The sequence below is a fragment of the Lampetra fluviatilis genome, chromosome 48 (assembly GCF_964198595.1).
Source record: "Lampetra fluviatilis chromosome 48, kcLamFluv1.1, whole genome shotgun sequence".
In the NCBI taxonomy this organism is placed as follows: Eukaryota; Metazoa; Chordata; class Hyperoartia; order Petromyzontiformes; family Petromyzontidae; genus Lampetra; species Lampetra fluviatilis.
Window position 1 is genome coordinate 244,170 of NC_136322.1, and position 23,464 is coordinate 267,633.

The window sequence follows — 23,464 nt, forward strand, 5'->3', positions numbered from 1 at the left end:
CATCCTGACCAATCACCACTGACCAATCACCACTCACCACTCTCCACTAACCCTCACCACTCACCCTCACTACTCACCCTCAAAACTAACGACTCTCTCACCACTCACCCTCACCACTCACCCTCACCACTCACCCTCACCACTCATGCTCACCACTCACCCATCACCACTCACAACTGCCACTCCCCCTCACCACAACCACTCACCCTCACCGCTCACCACTCACCCTCACCACTCACCCTCACCACTCACCCTGACCAGTCACCCTCACCACTAACCCTCACCACTCACCCTCACCACTCACCGCTCACCGTCACAACCACCACTCACCCTCACCACTCAACCTCACCACTCAACCTCCCCTCACTACTCACCATTCATCCTGACCAATCACCACTGACCAATCACCACTCACCACTCTCCACTAACCCTCACCACTCACCCTCAAAACGAACAACTCTCTCACCACTCACCCTCACCACTCAGCACTCACCCTCACCACTCACCCTCACCACTCACTCTCACCATTCACCCTCACCATTCAGCCTCACCATTCAGCCTCACCACTCACCCTCACCACTGACCCTCAACACTCACCGTCACAACCACTACTCACCCTCACCACTCACCCTTACCACTCAACCTCACCACTCAACCTCACCCTCACTACTCACCATTCATCCTGACCAATCACCACTGACCAATCACCACTCACCACTCTCCACTAACCCTCACCACTCACCCTCACTACTCACCCTCAAAACTAACGACTCTCTCACCACTCACCCTCACCCTCACCACTCACGCTCACCACTCACCCATCACCACTCACAACTGCCGCTCACCCTCACCACAACCACTCACCCTCACCGCTCACCACTCACCCTCACCACTCACCCTCACCATTCACCCTGACCAGTCACCCTCACCACTAACCCTCACCACTCACCCTCACCACTAACCCTCACCATCACCACTCACCCTTACTACTCAACACTCAACCTCACCATTCACCCTCACCACTCTCCCTCACCACTCACCGTCACCACTCACCCTCACCACTAACCCTGACCCCTCACCACTGACCAATCACCCTCACCACTCACCCTCACCACTCACCCCTCACCATCACCCTCACCACTCTCCCTCACCACTCACTCTCACCATTCACCCTCACCACTCACCCTCACCACTCAACCTCACCCTCACTACTCACTATTCATCCTGACCAATTACCACTGACCAATCACCACTCACCACTCTCCACTAACCCTCACCACTCAACCTCACCACTGACCCTCAAAACTAACGACTCTCTCACCACTCACCCTCACCACTCACCCTCACCACTCACGCTCACCACTCACCACTGACCCATCACCACTCACAACTGCCACTCACCCTCACAACAACCACTCACCCTCACCGCTCACCACTCACCCTCACCACTCACCCTCACCACTCACCTTGACCACTCACCCTCACCACTCACCCTCACCACTTACCCTCACCACTAACCCTCACCATCACCACTCACCCTTACTACTCACCACTCAACCTCACCACTCTTCGTCACCACTCACCCTCACCACTCACCCTCACCACTCACCCCTCACCATCACCACTCACCCTCACCACTCTCCCTCACCACTCACCACTCACTCTCACCATTCACCCTCACCATTCAGCCTCAACACTCACCCTCACCACTCACCGTCACAACCACTACTCACCCTCACCACTCAACCTCACCACTCAACCTCACCCTCACTACTCACCTTTCATCCTGACCAATCACCACTGACCAATCACCACTCACCACTCTCCACTAACCCTCACCACTCAACCTCACCACTGACCCTCAAAACTAACGACTCTCTCACCACTCACCCTCACCACTCACCCTCACCACTCACGCTCACCACTCACCACTGACCCATCACCACACACAACTGCCACTCACCCTCACAACAACCACTCACTCTCACCGCTCACCACTCACCCTCACCACTCACCCTCACCACTCACCCTCACCACTCACCTTGACCACTCACCCTCACCACTAACCCTCACCACTCACCCTCACCACTTACCCTCACCACTAACCCTCACCATCACCACTCACCCTTACTACTCACCACTCAACCTCACCACTCTTCGTCACCACTCACCCTCACCACTCACCCTCACCACTCACCCCTCACCATCACCACTCACCCTCACCACTCTCCCTCACCACTCACCACTCACTCTCACCATTCACCCTCACCATTCAGCCTCACCACTCACCCTCACCACTCACCGTCACAACCACTACTCACCCTCACCACTCACCCTCACCACTCAACCTCACCCTCACTACTCACCTTTCATCCTGACCAATCACCACTGACCAATCACCACTCACCACTCTCCACTAACCCTCACCACTCAACCTCACCACTGACCCTCAAAACTAACGACTCTCTCACCACTCACCCTCACCACTCACCCTCACCACTCATGCTCACCACTCACCACTGACCCATCACCACACACAACTGCCACTCACCCTCACAACAACCACTCACCCTCACCGCTCACCACTCACCCTCACCACTCACCCTCACCACTCACCTTGACCACTCACCCTCACCACTAACCCTCACCACTCACCCTCACCACTTACCCTCACCACTAACCCTCACCATCACCACTCACCCTTACTACTCACCACTCAACCTCACCACTCTTCGTCACCACTCACCCTCACCACTCACCCTCACCACTCACCCCTCACCATCACCACTCACCCTCACCACTCTCCCTCACCACTCACCACTCACTCTCACCATTCACCCTCACCATTCAGCCTCACCACTCACCCTCACCACTCACCACTCACCGTCACAACCACCACTCACCCTCACCACTCACCCTCACCACTCAACCTCACCCTCACTACTCACCTTTCATCCTGACCAATCACCGCTGACCAATCACCACTCTCCACTAACCCTCACCACTCACCCTCAAAACTAACGACTCTCTCACCACTCACCCTCACCACTCACCCTGACCACTCACCGTCACAACCACCACTCACCCTCACCACTCACCCTCACCACTCAACCTCACCACTCAACCTCACTACTCACCATTCATTCTGACCAATCACCACTGACCAATCACCACTCACCACTCTCCACTAACCCTCACCACTCACCCTCAAAACTAACGACTCTCTCACCACTTACCCTCACCACTCACCCTGACCACTCACCACTCACCGTCACAACCACCACTCACCCTCACCACTCACCCTCACCACTCAACCTCACTACTCACCATTCATCCTGACCAATCACCACTGACCACTCACCACTCTCCACTAACCCTCACCACTCAACCTCACCACTCACCCTCAAAACTAACGACTCTCTCACCACTCACCCTCACCCTCACCACTCACCCCACCACTCACGCTCACCCATCACCACTCACAACTGCCACTCACCCTCACAACAACCACTCACCCTCACCGCTCACCACTCACAACTCACCCTCACGACTCACCCTCACCACTCCCCACTCTCCCTCACCCCTCACTCTCACCACTCAACATCACCACTCAACCTTACCACTCACCCTCACCACTCACCCTCACCACTAACCAATCTCTCACCCCTCACCACTCACCCTCACCACTCACAACAACCACTCACGCTCACCGCTCACCCTCACAACTCACCACTCACCCTCACCACTCACTAATCACCACTCACAATCGCCACTCACAACCGCCAAAAAAATTTACATGTCAATGAGTACGAAGAGACGCGTAGTAAAGTACGCAGGCTTAGAGGGCGAAAGAAACACACTAAAATTAAATAACCTAGCAAAGTATCGAAATGTTATGTAAAACGACACAGAGAGTCGGTCAACACACAATTAACGCATAGCCTGGTCGATTACGTATTTCAAAGATTGCTAAGTTAGAATTTAAGTGTGAAAATTCCAAAGAAAGACAAAAGATAAAAACAAGAGGAACGGAGACACACAGACAGAGCAGAACCTAAGAACGACAAAAAACGAGTGTAGACAGAAAAAAATACACTAAATATACAGGCAGAGAGAGAGAACAAAAAACCCAGAGAGAGAGAAAAAAGGTAAACTTGGAACTTCCCCGTAGAAGTGGTTCAATCTTAATTTTGGAGCTTTCGTGACTGCAGGAATTATTCTTTGGTTCTTTCGGTAAAGTCACGTATAAAGATAAAATAAGAAATTAAATAATAGCATACGACATTTCGATTGCAACACAAGCAATCATCATCAGGTATAATGAAATAGCGACATAAAATCTAACCAGAAAACTATAGACAATCGAAACGTCGTATGCTATTATTTAATTTATTATCTTATCTTTATACGTGACTTTACCGAAAGAACCAAAGAACACCACATTATCTCCATACCATCACACAAAACTATCACTACACCTCACATCACCACACTATCTCTCCACATCACCTTTCCCATCACACCACACTATCACCAACTCAAAACACCATCATAGAGCCTCATCATGCCTCTACATCATCACAAGACACCGTCTCTTCAGAACATTCCACCACTTCCCCTCTCCATATCACAACACGACCCCCCCAACACCATCACCCCATCTCTCCACCATCACGTCATGCCATATCAAACATGGGAAGGCACTTGAAGTGGCCATTTATTACCAATGAAGACACAATGACATCAGGCAATAACATGAATTTTGTCTGTGAGATGATTGCAAGTTGCCATTCCAGTTGCCCACTGTGGGTGCAGCAGTGAAATTTGTCCAGATTATGGGCATCCAGATCTTTACAATGGAATATTCTGTGGAAACTATTGCCCGTGATGATTGTTGCCAAACAATTCCCATGAAATCGTCACAGCCAATCACAGCCTTAAGTACATGAATGGGGTTTGTGAGGGTATATGAGCATGTAACATGTATTTTTATTCCGTAGGGTTTGGGTTATTTAGGGGTTAGGGCACTAACAATGTGATAAAAGTATTGATGGATAAGAAGTTGTGTTAACATCAGGTGATTGTGTATATTCATGTATGTGCTAAGCAAGTTTGCATGAGTAAATGTAGATTTCGATTTAAAGCTTTCGTGACTTTCGTGACTGCAGGGTTCTTTTCGGTAAAGTCACGTAGAAGGGAAATAATAAAAATAAAACAAAATAATTCTCACGACGTTTCGGCCACAACGCAAGCAGCCGTCCTCAGGTGAAGAACAGGTCTGTCAGAAAGACAGCTTCTTTCTGACAGACCTGTTCTTCACCTGACGGCTGTTCTTCACCTGAGGACGGCTGCTTGCGTTGTGGCCGAAACGTCGTGAGAATGATTTTATTATGTTTTATTTTTATTATTTTTTTATTTCCCTTCTACGTGACTTTACCGAAAGAACCAAGAAGAGTAAATGTAGATGTTTGCATCCGTACATAGATTTGTGAGTATACATTTGTGTTTGGGTTTATGAGCACGTCCATGTTTACATGCCTGTGGGTATGCATTTTTGCTTGCATGTGCATGTCTGAATGTTTATTTGCTTATCTTTGCTCGAACAGAAGAGCATTGGGGAGTTGAAGCACTTAAGCGGGGTGAAGCGTCTCCAGGAGAAACACCTTGTGAAGGAGAAATGCACCATGGAAAAGGAGCGCCTCATTGATGTGCAGCGCCTTGCCAAGGTGAAGTACCACACAAAGGAGAAGTGCCTCAGAGACAATCTACTCAAGAACTACCTCATTGAAAAGCACCTCATTGAAGTGAAGTGCTTCAGGGATGAGAAGCGTCTTTGCAAGGCGAAGTGTCTCGAGGAGAAGCATCAGGAGGAGAAGCGTCTTGCCAGGGTGAAGTACCTTGGAGAGGTGAAGCGTCTCCAGGAGGAGAAGTGTCTCAAGGAGGTGGAGTGCATCATTGAAGAGAAGCGCCTCGTTGAAGTGAAGCACCTCGCCAGGGTGAAACACCTCACACAGCAGAAGTGCCTCAGAGACAATCTCCTCAATAATGTGAAACGCCTCATGGAAAAGCGCCTCATTGAGGAGACCAGCTTCATGGAGGAGAAACGCCTTCGTGAGGTGAAGCGTCTCAAGGAGAAGCGTCTGGAGGAGAAGCGTTTCACCAGGGTAAATTACCTCACCGAGGTGAAGCGCTTTGCCATCATGAAGTGGGTCAAGGAGGAGAAGCGCCTCATGGAGAAGACGCGCCTTGTTGAGGTGAAACTTCAAGAGGAGGAGCGCTTCATGGAGGAAAAGCACATTGTAGAGGAAAAGCATCTTGTGGAGGAGCAGTGCCTCGCCAAGATGACGCAACAGTGGATCCGGACAGCTACCACCAACAGCAGCACCGCCAGCAGCCCCACCACCACCGCCGCCTCTGCCACTCTTGTGCAGGGCCCGATTGCTCCGAGCTTTGGAGAAGAGGACTTCCAAGAAGAGAATGCAAACTCTGGGGCCGCTGAGCCACGGTAAACCACTCTGCATGTGTCCTATGTGTGTTTATTTCTGTATTTATTATTATGCTTGTTTTACTCAGGACGAGCCTCACGAAGTCTCAAGACTTTTTTTCAGGAGGGTCCTGCCAAGTTGGCTCGCAGTAGGGAATGAAGTTGCTACTGTTTTTGATCCAAATTAGGCAATTTGCATTGCTTGTGTGGATCAGTTACAGGGAGAAAGCTGCAGCACCCTTCCAGAATAGGGGGGGCAACACACTCCAGAGAGAGAATATGGCCAAACATGGAAATCAAACCCAGGTCTCTCTTGCTGTGAGGTACAGATGCCCCAGCCCTGCCACATTTACAAATACACAGACACAGCAAGCCAAACGCGTACATTCGGCTATAATATGGACAGATATATTTTCCATAATTAGTGTCTGGGTTAGACCACATAATGATGCGGCCATATCTTCACCATGTAACCCTCCATCCATCGTGATATTTTGGCAGACTAAGGCCTGTCTCCAGGCCAGCTTCCAAGTTGCCTTGTAATGCACAGAGACAGCTACCACTGGGAGGGATGTCCAATTTCAAATGCATTGAGACGAGAGATGCAAGATGTGAGTGGCTCATCGCGTGCAATGCACTCTGAGATGCCTTCGATGTTAAGGGAGGCGGCTCTTTCGACCACAAATCACTGTCAGATATCTTTCTGAAATCGTGGATGGGTTGACGCGGCCAAAAGGTAGCGCACTCAACGTTCACCACTTACAGTTCAGATCTTGCTTCTCGCCCTTGCTATTACTGCCACCGCATTAACCACAAAGATACACATCCATTCCATCACAGCGGACTTTCAAAAACTCCACCGTTATCATTTAAAATGTGTAGGCCATTATGTTCAAGGGAATAATTAGAATATTCATATAAACAATAATTTCACGACAAATTATTCAGCTAAATTTACACAGCAACGCCACCCAGTACTTTGAAACTACAGCAGTCTGTGTGAGACAGCTGCACCTACCTCAAGGATAGCCTTGAGCTATGAGAATGACAGCGCCAATACCAAGCACTCACTGGCCATGTCGTTATTGCTGTTTATATTAAGCTCAGATTAATCTGCCACACATTCCACACACGGACGATGGTGAGATGGCGATGTCTGCCATAGCAGGAAGTTCGAACGGTGCCGTGTTTTGTCTCTTCACAGATTTGAACCAGCGCAGCCCTCCTCCTCACTCATCCAGGCCTTTGAAGCAAAGACAGAGGTTATGGTGGAGACAAAGGAGGAGGTGAAGGAGGTGGTGAAGGAAGAGATGATGGAGGATGAGGTAGAGGCAGAGAAATCGGAGGAAGAGAAGACAAAGGAGGACGAGATTGTGATGGAGACAATGGAGAACACGGAGGGAGAGGATAAAGACAATATGGAGGTGGAGGACCAGGACAAAACAAAAGATGAACAGATGGTCGTGGTGGGGGAGATGGAGGAGATGGACAAAGGGGAAACAATGGTGGTGGAGGAGGAAGAGAAGATGGTGGTGGAGATGGTGCTGCAGGAAGGTGAGGAGATTATGAAGGAAGAGATGGTGGTCGGGAAGGGGGAGAAGATGGAAACGAAGACAAATGTGGAGCAGGAAGAGAAGGTAGAGGAGAAGATGGTGGTGGAGGATGAAGAGAAGGAGATGGAGGATGAGACAGAGGAGGAGAAGATGGAGGAGGTGCAGGAGGTGGTGATGCACGAAAAGAAGAGGAAGCGAGGAGGCTTCGTTCACATGGCGAGAGCAATCACCTCACTCCTCCGCCGCGTGCTGCTTTGTGGCGGCAGGTTCACCGCCCAGTAGAGGTGGTCGTGGATTGGTGCCAACCATGACCGCTATCACCACACTACCCACCCACCCCATGATACACGCCACACACACACCACACACACACCACACGGTTCCCCAGATAGACGGTGCCACTGGGACCACAGCTGGGGAATGAAGCTAAGCAGCAGATGCCAGGACTACAGGGGAGAATGACTGCTACCAGGACACCTCACACACACACACACGGGACTATCCCAATAGCATAGCCAACCCCACACTGGGCCCCTTCCATGCTGGTTTTCATCCAGGCAGTCCTCATGGGATGACCTTGCCATGGTTTCCAGGACATGGAAGGGGCAGCTGACCCAGGGTGAGAGAGCTGGAGGGGTCAGGTGCAGACAATGAACAAAACCTGCACGTGCCAAGTTTCAAGGCCACCCTGTTAATAATTAATATAAATACTATTGTTGTTACCATAAACTTTGAAAATCAACCTTTGAGGACACATCATAACGTTGCATTGCTTGTGCTTCCTGGGTTGGTTAAATGTGCCTTGGCTTGTGCGTGCGGTGTCCCGGCTGTGTGTGCGGCGGTACAAGGACACAATGAGACGTTTTGGAAAATGGTCCTTCTTCAGAGCACATACAAGCGGTGGTGGGAAAACATTCAGGCGATTTGCCTTCTTAACGACAAATCCGCCCCTCCTCTCCCCCATGAATCCACTGTTCCACTGTGCCACTGCTCCACTGCCCCATTGCTCCACTGCCCCATTGCCCCACGGCCCCTGTGCTCCACTGCCCCACTGCTCCACCATCTGGCACAGCAGTTGAAATGAATTATTGAGTATCTTAAATCCCCCTGCCTCTGTCCACCAAGCAGTGAGAAAACGGGTGCGCCACAATTGTGCGGCAAGATGTGTGGTGGTTTAAAGATAAAGCAATTGCAGGACTGTGCCACCGCTCCACAATCCCATTTCCTTTGGCAAAATATTCAAAGAATGCTGCTGCTCACTAAACAGGTTGCTGCTAATGTATATAACGTGGGGGGGGGGCATGTTTAGACGTGGCCCAGTGACCTCGTGGTCATAGCACTAAACTGGCACCACGGAGTACCTGGGTTTGAATCCAGGCAGCCGCCTGTGATCAAAGCGGATTCTCAAGTCTAGCGAGTTAATGGTCTCAGCCTGGTCGTCATGGACTGCACAAAATAAACCATCACCTGGCTGTAATGTGGTTCTCCATGTAATTGATCAATTCCAGCTGTACGACGTAACAACATTATTATAGATCATTGTCTCTGACATAGACTCATCCCAGAAGCATGTTTGTACACGTACAAAAAAAACCGTATATAGCCCTCACGAGACTTTTAGGGAAAGTGTTGTTAGCAAGCACGCTACGAAGCGGGTGGCCAGCACAACGTTCGACCACCTTTCAATCCCTAGTGGCGATGTTTACACAGCACGCCATGTACTCCTTTAAAGTTGAGTCGACCTAGGGGAGGCCCAAGACCAAATCAAATAATCGTCACTGCGATTAGCCATAGGTGGGATCCAAAATCGGATCAACGGGTTCGTAGCCCAGAGCAGTAACCGCTATGCCACCACTCCCCACATACAGACACCTACAAAAACAAAGATCCCCTTTATAGCTTTAACAAACTGTTGAGGCAAGTGCCTTTAGTGAGCAACACCTATGAAGGCTGAGACGGCACACGAAGGGGTGGGTGGACAGCACCACGCCCCAACGCCGTTGTCACCGGAGTGCTGATTGTGACACACCACACTGAGGAGAGGCCTAAGCCCAGTTCATATCAATCACCACCGAAATAAAACGTTAGCCGTGGACAGCAATCAAACTTGGGCTCCCAGGTTTGTAGCTCAGCGCCCTAACCACTGCACTACCGCTCTTCACGCAGACAACCGGGTTGGTGGGTCCAACCTGACTAGGAGTAAAAAAAGTACCTGATGCGGTGCGTAAACACACGTACCTTAAAGACATAGAAAATCTGGCGTGGTGCTGGCCACAGCTCTGATGCACGGTGCCGGCCTTCATGGTGCTCGCTAACAGCACTTGCCAACACAGGACTGCTGCTTGTATGCTCACCATGCCTGGGTACAGGGGGTGACACGCTTCCTCACGCGGCTCCTCTGCCCGGCCCAGCCAGCGCCCTGTGGGGCTGAGACTCACAGCGCCGGCGTCACGCGATGCTCCGCCACCACCACCACCAACAGCTTTGCCAATGTGCGATTTGCGATGGAGTGGCAGAGGACCTAGGGCTTTGTTACAAATGTAGTGGTGGTGTTGACGTGCGCCGACAGTGATGGATCACGGGGCGGCGCGGGGTGCGGGGTTGGGCACGCATGTGGGCGTGGTGTGGACGCGCGCGCCGGGAGTGAGTGAGTACGGGGCGGCGCGGCGTGTGGGATTGTGCGCGCTGACACGAGGTGAGAAAGAGGATCGTGGGCAGCGCGCAGTGATTGGTCAAATGAGATGGGTGCTCTCAGCGACGTCCGCAGGATGGACATAAAGGAGGACGCGCGGGAGCACTCGGGGTTGTTAACCAGTTGAAGATTGAAGACGGAGTTGAAGAAGTAGTGCCCTGAGACCCCTAGTCCCGCTGTCCTTGTCAGGACCGGGGCCCTGTGTGGCTCGGAGGCGAGACTGTGGGACCCGTGGTCCGACGCCCATGTGGGTCGGGACTGTGGGACCCAGAGTCGAGACGGACACCCCGGCTGGGTGTGTTCCGAGAGGCTACGGGGCGTAAGAGCCCGTGTTGGTGTAGCCAGGAGAACCGTGTGGGTTAGGCTGGTGTTAGCCACCCGTGTAACTAAGTGGGTGTTGGTCACCCGAGTAACTATAGCTGGTGTTAGTCACCTGTGTAACTATAGTTGGTGAAATAAAAGAGTGTGCTACCCGTGAAGTCGTCTCCCGCCGAGTTACTACATTACAACTGGCGTCAGAAGTAAACCTGTCTTAAAAAAAAAATGGATACTAGGAAGACTACCCGTACCCACGAGCGAGATCGGGAAGACGACGGCGTACCGGAGACACAAACCTCGGAAGGAGAGGACGAGGAGTTGCCGCCGATGCAGCACTTCGCGGCGATGGCCGACGCTCCGCTCACCTCCGACACCAGCCTACAGGACGCACACTTCCGCCTGGCGGAGTTGCTGCTCGCCGCCGCTGCAATTTTGGCGGAAATCACCGTTTCAGCGGGCGGAGGGACGGCTGCGGGGTTGGAGGAGGGAGCACGGCTGGAGCGATCCCGCCAGAAGGCGCTTCGCGCCAAAAGTTTTGAAGTTGGCGCCGTTTTTGAGGGTCCGCCATCGGTTGGCGGGAAGCGCGGACACCACGTGGGCGGAGATCGCCACTCAGCGCAGCCCGCGTCATCGGCGCGCGCCAGAGCTCTCCATCATGCGCCTGCAGACGGAGCCGACATTTTCTATAACCACAGCGGCGCGCGGGAAAATCATTCCTCGGAGGACGACGACCGGGTCTTCCAGCAACGATTGCCCGCGCTGACGGCGTTCAAGGCAGACGGGGGCGACTAGGGAGCCTTCCAACGAAGGTTCCTCGCACATCAAGAAATGTCGGGGTGGTCCGACACCACTGCCCTACGCGCGCTGCCAGCGACGCTCGACGACGATGCGCTTGCAGCCTTCACATCTGTCCCAAGGTCGTCCCGCTCAACGCTCCAGGCCGCGCTACATCTAATGGCTAAGGTGTTCGGCCCGCCCTCGACCTGTCGCCACCATTTCTACGAGCGGCGCAAGGTGGTTGGAGAAACAACGCTCGCCTATCACACGGCGCTGCTCGCCCTGGCTTTTCCCCGCATGGACAAGGAGGGGAAGGACGCCATGGTGACGGAGCAGCTGCTGGCGTTGGCTCACGACCTGGGAGTCCCCATCAATACGGCGGACGAAATGGACATCTGCTCCCTGGGGATTGCCACGAGTATTCATGCATACGAAGTCCTCAAGCGCAAGCGGACGGTCATCTGCGCATCGGCGGGGATCGCGGCACCTGCCGCCACGGTCGCCGAGCCTCAGCCTGCTGCGGCTCGGGAGGAGGCCTTCACCGTATCAAGACCGGGGGAGTGGAGAACGGGAGGTCGTTCGCCCACACGTTCATCCCGCAAGCTGGAGCAACCGAAACCTACGACGTCCCTCGTCGTCTGCTACAACTGCGGCCTTCGGGGTCACGTCGCGTCCGGGTGCCGGGCTCCGCGTCAGCGCGCCACGGGACCACGTCCGGACGACGACCAGGGCCACAAGTCGTCCCAGCTAAACCCGGCAAGTCGCGGCACCTCACACGCTCGGTCCACATACACGGCACACTCGGGTCGCCGCTTCGCGGTGGGGGGACCGCGTATGGGTACCGGGGATTCGGTTCGGCGAGGGGGGTTCGTACACGGCCCGAAAGCAGTCGAATGGTCCGAATTGGCCCACAGGATGGTGGCTGCGTCGGCCGGGTCGTCCGTGGTAACGGGGTTTATTGACGGGGTTGAGGTCCGGGTGCTTGTGGACACGGGTGCGTCAGCCACTATCATTTCGGACCTTATTTATAACATCCTTCCCGTCCAATGACAACCCCTTTTGCCGGTGGACGTACCATTTTACGCGGCGAACGGGGGATCCTTGGGAATCATCGGCCAGATTCGGGCGACTATTTGTATTGGCGATATCAAATTGGCGGGTCCTATTTTTGTATCATCATCGCTGGCAGTTCCTTGTTTACTAGGTACGGACTTTCTGGCTAAAATGCCCATCAAAATTCTCATAGATCAGGCCTGCATTGAGCTTCCATCGGGACGGCGGGTTGCATTTTTGACGAGTCCTACTAAAATACGCACGGTTTGTGCGACGGTGCAGGCGCTGGCAACTCAGACTGTACGGATACCCCCGGGATCGCAAATGTTGGTACCCCTTCGATTGAGGAAACCCCTCGGGGTGGATGCGGGGGGACAGGGAGTTCTGTTGGGGCCGTCAAACAGAGCTGTTGGGGGCCTCGGCTTAGCGGTGGCTCAGACCATGGTGCGGGCGGACAGTGAGCCGTTTGTTATGGTCCTGAATACGGGGTCGCGGCCAGCCGTAATTACACAGGGAACAGTGCTGGCTCACGCGGCGCCGCTACCCGTCGAGGAACAGCTCGTTGCTCACGCGGATTCGAGAGTCGATACGCATCCTCAAATTGAGGAGGGGACAGAGTGGTTGGACTCGTTGTGTGCTGGGTCTAGTAACTTGTCTAGTGTGCAGTTGGGAGCGTTGAGGGGCTTGCTACTCGAATTCGCTGACGTGTTTAGCAGACACAAGTACAATATTGGCTGCACAGACCTGTTGCGCCACCACATTGCGACGGGGGACGCGGCCCCTATTCGACAGAATCCCTTCCAGCTCAGCCCAGCCGAGAAGGAGCATGTGCAGTCGGCGGTTAATGACATGTTGGCGGCCGACATCATTTCGCCCTCTTCCAGTCCGTGGGGTGCTCCCATCGTCCTTGTTAAAAAACAGGACGGGTCCTTGCGGTTCTGTGTCGATTTCCACTGCCTAAACAAAATCTCAATGGCCGACGCGTATCCGCTCCCCAGGATGGATGAGTCGCTGCATGCCTTGGCGGGAGCACAGTTTTTTTCGACGCTTGATCTGCTTTCGGGATTTTGGCAATTGCCCCTCGATGACGAATTGAAACCAAAAACCGCTTTCCGGACACCGGGAGGCCTATTTGAATTCAACCGATTGCCCATGGGCTTACATTCCGCTCCCGCCACGTTCCAGAGGCTCATGGAATTGGTTTTGTCAGGACTCCAATGGGACACCTGTTTGATTTACCTCAATGATATCATCGTTTTCAGCCGGACTTTTGAGGAGCACCTCCAGCGACTGAGAGCGGTGTTCCTCAGGATGCGTTCCGCTAAACTTAAATTTAAACCGGCAAAATGTTACCTGCTTCGGGAATCGGTCAGGTACTTGGGCCATATCGTTAGCCGTTCAGGGATCTCGACAGACCCTGCTAAGACGCACTGCGTCAGCTCATGGCCAACGCCAACCTCGGTCACTGAAGTCCGCAGCTTCATAGGATTCGCCTCCTACTACCGTCATTTTGTCAAACAATTTGCCACCATAGCCAGGCCCCTGCACGCTCTGACGGCTAAAGGTGTGAGGTTTCACTGGGGGCCGGAAGAGGAGGCTGCGTTCTGCTCCCTTCGTGACGCCTTGGTGCGGGCTCCCCCCTTGTGTTACCCCGATTTCACGCAACTGTTTTTGCTCGACACGGATGCCAGTAACACGGGTATCGGGGGAGTGCTCTCACAGGTGGTCGGGGGGGTCGAACGGGTGGTCGCCTACGGTAGCAGAGTTCTGTCACCTGCGGAACAACGCTACTGCGTAACACGTCGTGAATTGCTGGCGATTGTTTTTTTTATACAGCAATTCAGGCCGTATCTTTACGGCCGTCCTTTTATGGTTCGTACGGACCATGCGGCTCTCCAATACGCTATGCGGGTGGCGCAACCCTCCGGCCAATTGTCCCGATGGTTGGAGGTCCTTCAGGACTACCAATTCACGACGATTTACCGTAAGGGATTGCGCCACTCGAATGCGGATGCCTTGTCGCGATTGCCGCCGCGCACGGAATGCGCATGTCTGCTGGGATCGGCGCGGTGTAAACCCCCTGTCGCCGCCCCCGCGGAAGTTTTGCTCGCCGCCACTGACACTACGGGGGTCGACGCTCCCACGGGGACGGACTCGTTACTAGCGTTGCCTCTCATCGAGTGGGGCCGTCTCCAAATGGCCGACAGCTCCCTACTCACGCTACGTCGGAAGGTTGACGCTCCCGGAGGGGGGGAAACGCGGGTCGGTTCCTGGGTGTGCAGACAGGGCCTCTTGATGAAGTGGGACAACATGTCTCGGCGTCACGCGCTCGTTGTGCCATTTGCTATGCGGGGTAGGGTCGTTCTGGCTGCTCATGAACGACTCATGCATCTGGGTTTTCACAAAACGCTTGCCCTAATCCAGCGAGACTATTATTGGCCGGGGATGGGCAACGACGTGGCGAACATCCTTAAGGGATGTGTAGGGTGCGCCCAAAGAAAACCGCCACCAATAGTGGCTAATCCACCGCTGCAATCCATTCAGGTTTCACGCACAAACGAACTGGTTGCGCTCGACATCTTGGGGCCTTTTCCCGCTACACCTAGGGGTAATAAGTACCTGCTGGTTGGCGTAGAGTACTTCACCCGTTGGCCCATGGCATGGCCACTCGCCAACCAGTCGGCTGCGGCAGTGGCGGACGCCTTTGTCCAGGGCTATGTTTTGGACAAGGGCGCCCCCGAACGCTTGCTGACGGACCAAGGGAAAATTTTTTCGAGCGTTTTGTTGCGCGAGGTGTGCGACCTGTTGGGTACAAAGAAAGTGCGTACCTCCCCGTACCACCCGCAGACTGACGGTATGGTTGAACGTCTGAACAGGACGATTACTTCTATGCTGTGCCAACAGGTCTGCAACGATCAGGTTGATTGGGACTTACAGGGACCTGGGGTACTCGCGGCCTATCGAATAGCCCCTCATGCGGCGACGGGGTTTTCCCCATTTTTTCTCATGTATGGGCGGGAGGCCGATCCGGCCATGGACGTCCAACTGGGGATTTCCCAGCCACGCGAAAAATCTAAATTGGCAGACCACATCAAATTTAATATCGCCAAACTGGCTGAAGCGCGAGAGGCTGCGAGATTGAATTTGCGGTCTCGGCAGATCGCGAACGAAAGATTGCATGGACGAAGGGTGCATACGCACGATTGGAAACCAGGCGATAAGGCCTGGCTGCATTGTCCACATACACCGTTGGCTACGTCCCCTAAATTGTTGAGACCATGGAGGGGACCGGTGGAAATTGTGCGTGTTGCACGAACCCAGAGTATACAGATTAAATGGGAAAAACGCCGTTGGTATGTACACCCCTCCCGACTGAAACCCTTCGCGGCACCGCGTGACCCCACTTTGTGCCGTGGCGACCGAGCGTGTGATGTGGCCATCGACTCGGGGAGGGATGTGTCGCAGGCTGATCCTCACGTGTCTCCACCTGACCCACCCCCAGGTGTCTCGGACCTGACGGCTGTTGACCGTCGGGAACCAGAACCCCGCGGCACGCGCGGATCTCCGATGCCTGGCCCGTGCCTTCCTGGACTGCCGGCACCACCGGACGGTCAACCGCGTCGGGTGCCGTACGACGGACTGGCAAGGCGGACTCGTGCTAGGACACAACACTTTTCATGACAAAAAAAAATCAAACCCGAGCTCGCCGCCGCGTTCCCCCTCCGCCGGGGTAATGTCCCGTTCAAGGGGCGCTTTGAAAGAATGGGACGCTGCACGAGTCAGAAATTTTTTTTTCTTGCATACACATTTATTGTTGTCACTCGCCGGATTGTACATATTGTTCTTGTTGTTGCAGTGGCATGTGCTGATTTTTGCGAATGGGGGTGTTCTTGTTGTGTTGTTGTGATTGTTGTTGTGTTACGGGGCACACATAGGGGGGGGGGGGGGGAGTAATACATTTTTATAGCAGCCGGGTCGGCTGCGAGCTATGTGGTAGGGGGTGATGTAGTGGTGGTGTTGACATGCGCCGACAGTGATGGATCACGGGGCGGCGCGGGGTGCGGGGTTGGGCACGCATGTGGGCGTGGTGTGGACGCGCGCGCCGGGAGTGAGTGAGTACGGGGCGGCGTGGCGTGTGGGATTGTGCGCGCTGACAGGAGGTGAGAAAGAGGATCGTGGGCAGCGCGCAGTGATTGGTCAAATGGGATGGGTGCTCTAAGCGACGTCCGCAGGATGGACATAAAGGAGGACGCGCGGGAGCACTCGGGGTTGTTAACCAGTTGAAGATTGAAGACGGAGTTGAAGAAGTAGTGCCCTGAGACCCCTAGTCCCGCTGTCCTTGTCAGGACCGGGGCCCTGTGTGGCTCGAAGGCGAGACTGTGGGACCCGTGGTCCGACGCCCATGTGGGTCGGGACTGTGGGACCCAGAGTCGAGACGGACACCCCGGCTGGGTGTGTTCCGAGAGGCTACGGGGCGTAAGAGCCCGTGTTGGTGTAGCCAGGAGAACCGTGTGGGTTAGGCTGGTGTTAGCCACCCGTGTAACTAAGTGGGTGTTGGTCACCCGAGTAACTATAGCTGGTGTTAGTCACCCGTGTAACTATAGTTGGTGAAATAAAAGAGTGTGCTACCCGTGAAGTCGTCTCCCGCCGAGTTACTACATTACACAAACACACAGGGGGTTAATGTTCAGTAGCTGGTGAAATAAGTTAACTTTGCCATCATCATCTTCATCAACCATCATCTGCTGAATAAAGGCCTCCGAGTCATCACCATCTCTCATTGGTCCTGTGATGCAACACAGGACTATTGAGCTCCTGTACAGCGAGCGGTTAGCACGCCACCTTGTGAACCCAGCAAATCGACGTTGGATTCTTGGCCAAGGTCAACATCAGAGATGAGCAATGTCTAAACTGGTCCCGAGGCAGCAGCTTCCCTCCCCATCCCGCACGGAGCGACATGGCGACATTCAGTCAACTAACCTCTTCGACCTGCACGGCGTGGGGAGGTCCACATCAAACCATGGATTTACTAGGTCTGCAATGTGTACGCGAGCATTGGGGGGGCCCTGCACTTTAATGTCATGGAGGAGTCAGATGTAATACTTCCGGTTGAGTTTGAAGGCGTCGGGGGGCCCGCACTGTGATTTGCCCCAGGCCTAACACCCTGTATGGACGGCCTTGTGTTTCATTTTTCAGTCTGCCACATGCCTTTGCCACACATAATATGGATAACTAGCGGTTAGTACCCGGCGTTGCCCGGGCGAAAAAGGCAGACACACATGTAGTTACACACGCAAATCCATTGATACACACACACAGAGTTACACTCGTACTTGGGTTGTCTTTCTCGTTCCGTTTATTTGCTCTTTAGAGTCCACACCTTCTCCTCATCACCGCTCCGTGTCTCCCCGTTCGCTCCGTCACGCCATCCGCCATCAACGGCGCTCTATGTCTCTCCATTCTTTCTCCTGCTTTCCCAGAGTCCGTCACTCCGCTGCTACCCTACTCTGTATCTCTCCGATGCACTGCTACCACTGCTACCACTCACTCTACGTTCTCTTACTACCGTACTCTGTCCTATCTCTCTCCACTGCTACCGTTATCGTATCTTCTCCACTTACTCCTGCTCCTCGCTATCCCGGGGCACCATCACTCCAACTCCTATCCAGACTCCAGCTCTAACCAAGACTCCCGTCTCTCTTGCGCTGTGCCTTTTATCCCCGTATCAATTAGTCCCTATTAATTATCTCACCCCACGCTTTACCCCTCGCCCCCAGCCTCACGTGGCCTTGTTATTCCCGCCTGAGCGACGCCAGTCATTAAGCACTCACCCTCTTAGCCAATCACCGGCCTGTGTCCTCGGTTACCCCTAACACCTGTCACCCATCTTAACGACGTCCTCCTAATGCCCGACAACAACAACCTCGTCCTCAAATACCCCCTACTGTACACTGCTCGCTTGCATAGCAACAGACCCACAGAACGCGTGGCGCGGCATATTCCAAGTCCTACATATACATAGACTGAACAACAACAACCGTCATTCGCCACTAAGTGGCGGTGACGTCACAACAACGCTTGTGCCAGGCTATGTGCACCTTGAGGCCACGTGAAGTGTCGAACGCCCGCTGGCAGGAGGTCACGGGGCAAACCTAGATGGCACAGGTCGACTGACTGAGACGACTGGCTGATGCACCACCTGTGGCCCCTACTGTAGCAACTTTCTGTGCTTTAGGCACCCGGCGCTTCGCTCGTTGTTGTGAGCGTCACTCTTCCGCCCTCCGTTGTTGTTGGAGGGAGACTGCCTCCAACTGGCCAGTAGCGTCCTTCAGGAGCCTCCTCCACAGAGGCCGATCTTGACACGGTTGGTACCAGTTATCCGCAAGTGGACTCAGCTCCAAGTCCTCCTGTAGCACATCACTCCATGTCTTCTCCAGCCGCGCCCGTTTAGCCCCCTTGATCCGGCCGAACAAAAGCTGTTTAGGCATGCGGTGGCTGGCCATGCAGGCTACATGACTCAGGAAACGCAGCCTTGCCTGCCAGAGGTCACCGATGGGACTTTGTCCACATCTTTCAAGGATTTGTGAGCTCCTCACACAATGCAGCCTGGTTAAATCCAGAATGGATCGTAGGCAGGCCATCCTAAATGTTTCTAACTGGCGAAGATGTTCCATTAGGGGGGGTCCAAGTTTCGCAAGCGTGGAGAAGGGAGGGAATGACCGTGGCCAAGAAGACTTTAAGCTTCGTATGGAGTGATAGACCAGGTAGCTTCCACACAGCGTTACGCAGCCAATGAAAAGATAATGCAGCTCGACTGATTCGGAGTGAGACCTTTGCTGTTAAACCGGAGCAGGTCATTAGCACACTGGCAAGGTATAGGAAACTCTCCACTGTCTCCACAACTGCCCCATCACCAATTGGGAGTTGTGGGGGTGGAGTGTCCGATGGTACAAAATAGCCAGGCAGGTGCTTAGTTTTGGTGGGGCTGATGGTAAGGCCCCCACCTCTTGGTGGCAAGCTCCAGGTTCAGCAGCAGCACCTCGAACTCTTCCTCCGAGTTAGTAGCAATTAGCAGATCATCGGCATACATAACGTGGTTGAGCAATAGGGTGCCATCCCTTGACCGCACCCGGGCATCGATCAGCCTCCCATTGTATCTGTAGCAGATGGGAATTCTTCCGGTACAGGCATTGAAGGCTTGACGAACTACGTGGTCCAAATATATGTAAAATAATGTGGGAGCCAGAGGACATCCCTGTTGCACCCCAAGGTGTAAAGGAAATGGCTCTGACTCACGGCCACGTAGTTAGACGCGGGGCCGCTCACCATCATGAAGGTCCTTAAGGATGGTAATCAGTGGGTCAGGAACTCGGAAAGCACGAAGAGCAACCCAGAGGCCAGGCCTACCGATGGTATTATAGGCCTTGAGCAGGTCAATAAAGCACACACATAGACTAAGATGCACACATGGACCTACAGACACGCAAAGAAATGGAGTTACACTAACATGGAGGCATGCACGCACATGGACTGAGACACACACACACATTTCGACTCACACACACAAACACATCGACTTACAGGCACACACACACATATGGACTCACACACACATAGACATGCACTTGAGATACACACACATGGAGTCACACACACATTGACGTAAACACACATGTACTTACACACACACATGGACTTACACGCACACAAATGGACTGACATGCACACTTGGACTGACAAACACACATAAACACTTTGACATACACACACACGGGGCGTTGTCCATTAGAAAATGACAGACACACACATGGAGTTAAAGACACGCATGGCTGTACACGCACACACATATGGACTCAAAGACACACACATTGACGGGCACAGCAATTCCCGATGATGGCACAGCTATCAGTATGGCAGTACTACGTATGAGGAAATAGCGTGACGTGAGCGATGGAAACAATAGAGCCAAATCCCCCGCAAGCGCGAGCGCGCGGTGACCTTTATATAAAAGAAAAAAAGAAAGAAAAAAGAAAGAAAGATGAAAATAAGACGCATCACAGGACTGTAGGGCCTGGGGTTTGAGTCGTGTAGCTCTCTGAAGTGCTTTCGGGTTGAACCGCGTATTGTTCGAAAATACTTCAGTGTTGATGACGGGAGGATGAGCAGCAACTGTGAGACAGACCCGGATGAGTGTGGGTAGAGAGGTGAGTGTGACAGTAAGACAGATCCAGATGAGTGTGGGTAGAGACAGGAGTGTAAGTAGAGGTGAGTGTGACAAGGACACATACCCAAGTTGAGTGCATATGGTAGAGAGGTGAGTATGACAGTGAGACAGACCCAGGTGAGTGAGTGTGAGTAGAGAGGTGAGTGTGACAGTGAGACAAACCCAGGTGAGTGAGTGTGGTAGAGAGGTGAGTGTGACAGTGAGACAGACCCAGGTGAGTGAGTGTGGTAGAGAGGTGAGTGTAACAGTGAGACAGACCCAGGTGAGTGAGTGTGGGTAGAGAGGTGAATGTGACAGTGAGACAGACCCAGGTGAGTGAGTGTGGGTAGAGAGGTGAGTGTGACAGTGAGACAGACCCAGGTGAGTGAGTGTAGGTAGAGAGGTGAGTATGACAGTGAGACAGACCCAGGTGAGTGAGTGTGGTAGAGAGGTGTGACAGTGAGACAGACCCAGGTGAGTGAGTGTGGGTAGAGAGGTGAGTGTGACAGTGAGACAGACCCAGGTGAGTGAGTGTGGGTAGAAAGGTGAGTGTGACAGTGAGACAAACCCAGGTGAGTGAGTGTGGTAGAGAGGTGAGTGTGACAGTGAGACAGACCCAGGTGAGTGAGTGTGGTAGAGAGGTGTGACAGTGAGACAGACCCAGGTGAGTGAGTGTGGGTAGAGAGGTGAGTGTGACAGTGAGACAGACCCAGGTGAGTGAGTGTGGTAGAGAGGTGAGTGTGACAGTGAGACAGACCCAGGTGAGTTAGTGTAGGTAGAGAGGTGAGTGTGACAGTGAGACAGACCCAGGTGAGTGAGCTTGGTAGAGAGGTGAGTGTGACAGAGACAGATCCAGATGAGTATGGGTAGAGACAGGAGTGTAAGTAAAGTTGAGTGTGATAAGGAGACAGACCCAGGTGAGTAAGTTTGAGTAGAGAGGTGAGTGTGACAAGGAGACAGGCCCATCACAACAGCAACAATCATCAGTCACCAGCAACCATTACCACCACCATTGCGTCATCATCTCAATCACTGTATGTTACAGTCATCACCATCATCACACTGGAGCACTATTAGACATCACCACCATCATGCTCATCATCATATAAAAAAAAAGATCCCCCGTATATACTTAACTAACAGACTGTTGAGGCAAGTGCTGTTAGTGATCACCTATTACTGCCGGCACAGTACACGACGTTGGGTGGCCAGCAACACGCCTGGTCGCATTTTTCTCCCCAGTGGAAATCTTTACACACCACACCACGTACTCATTGGAGGCTAAGTCGACGTCGGGGGGGCCCAGGAACAGTTCAGATAATCGTCACTGTCGTTGGCCATGAGCAGAAATCGAATTCGGATCGATACATTTGTAGCACAGCGTGTTAACCTCTACACTACAGCTAGCACAACCATCACCCACCACCATCAATAGTAACCATCAGTCACCACGAAGTCACTATCACCACCAGTCATCTTCAATACCAATCACCCCCACCAGTCACCACCAATCAGAGTAACCAGCACCACCAGTCATCACCATCACCTGGGACCCCTGGGAGAGACTCAAGCTTGGGACCAGGATGAGGAGCTGTGGGGGGTGTTCAACATGGGGCTCACGGCCCGGCTGCTCGTGTCACTGCTGCTCACCAATGGCTTCAGCGTGGAGGCGCTGTTGGGTCGCACGCGCAGTGAGGCCGAGCAGCTGACGGCCAAGATGCGCATCCACTTCTCCAGCAGCAGCTGCATGGGCGGCGTGCCGCTCCACCAGCTTGTGGACCTCATGCGCATCTTCAACCCACCCGAGCTCAGCTGTCAGATCGCGGTCAAGACGCTGGGATGAGCTCCCACTCGAAAGAGGTCCTCCCCTGGCTGCTGTATGTGCTGCTACTGGGCTGTTTAAGACCGGTAGAGCAGACTGCTGCTGGTCTCCCACCCAGTAAATCAGCTGTCTTTTTACCCCATTGTCAGCCAACCCATCAAACTATCTGACAATGTGACCTCATTCATCAGACACAATAAACCCACATACTTTCTCAAACAATGCATCTCCTATATTATGTTCATTTTGTTCTTGTAGTCTTCAATATTCTACAATTCATGATATTCGTTTCATACGTAACCTCCTGTTACATGAAGCTTAAATATGAATTACAAACATGCCTCTCTATATGCCAGAAAACGCCATTTAGGACGGCACTCTAGTAGAAAATACATTCTAAAACAATCAATGTTTATATTGTTGATAATGTTGGGTGTTCAAATCAATCCTGGTCGCATTAGTGCCACACCTTCCCCATCACTCACCATGTAACTCAATAGATTTAAAATACCGACAGGGTCTTGGCATTGCCCACATCAATATTAGAGGCCAGAAAGCAAAA

General features: G+C 53.0%; 1 protein-coding gene across 1 annotated transcript; it reads left to right on the plus strand.

The window, feature by feature from the left end:
* Window positions 1–12,211: 12,211 nt before the first annotated feature.
* Window positions 12,212–22,923, plus strand: LOC144947981 (glucose-fructose oxidoreductase domain-containing protein 1-like). The gene is made up of 2 exons (XM_078877411.1): window positions 12,212–12,322; window positions 22,663–22,923. Exons 1-2 carry the CDS (start codon window positions 12,212–12,214, stop codon window positions 22,921–22,923), a joined length of 372 nt encoding a protein of 123 aa, XP_078733537.1.
* Window positions 22,924–23,464: the final 541 nt, after the last annotated feature.

Excerpts from the sequence above, each read along its gene's own strand:
- LOC144947981 (XM_078877411.1), top strand. The coding sequence starts at position 12,212 with ATGGACATCTGCTCCCTGGGGATTGCCACGAGTATTCATGCATACGAA. Across the intron at positions 12,323-22,662 it reads TCGCGGCACCTGCCGCCACG|GATGAGGAGCTGTGGGGGGT; the intron begins GTCGCCGAGCCT and ends GCTTGGGACCAG.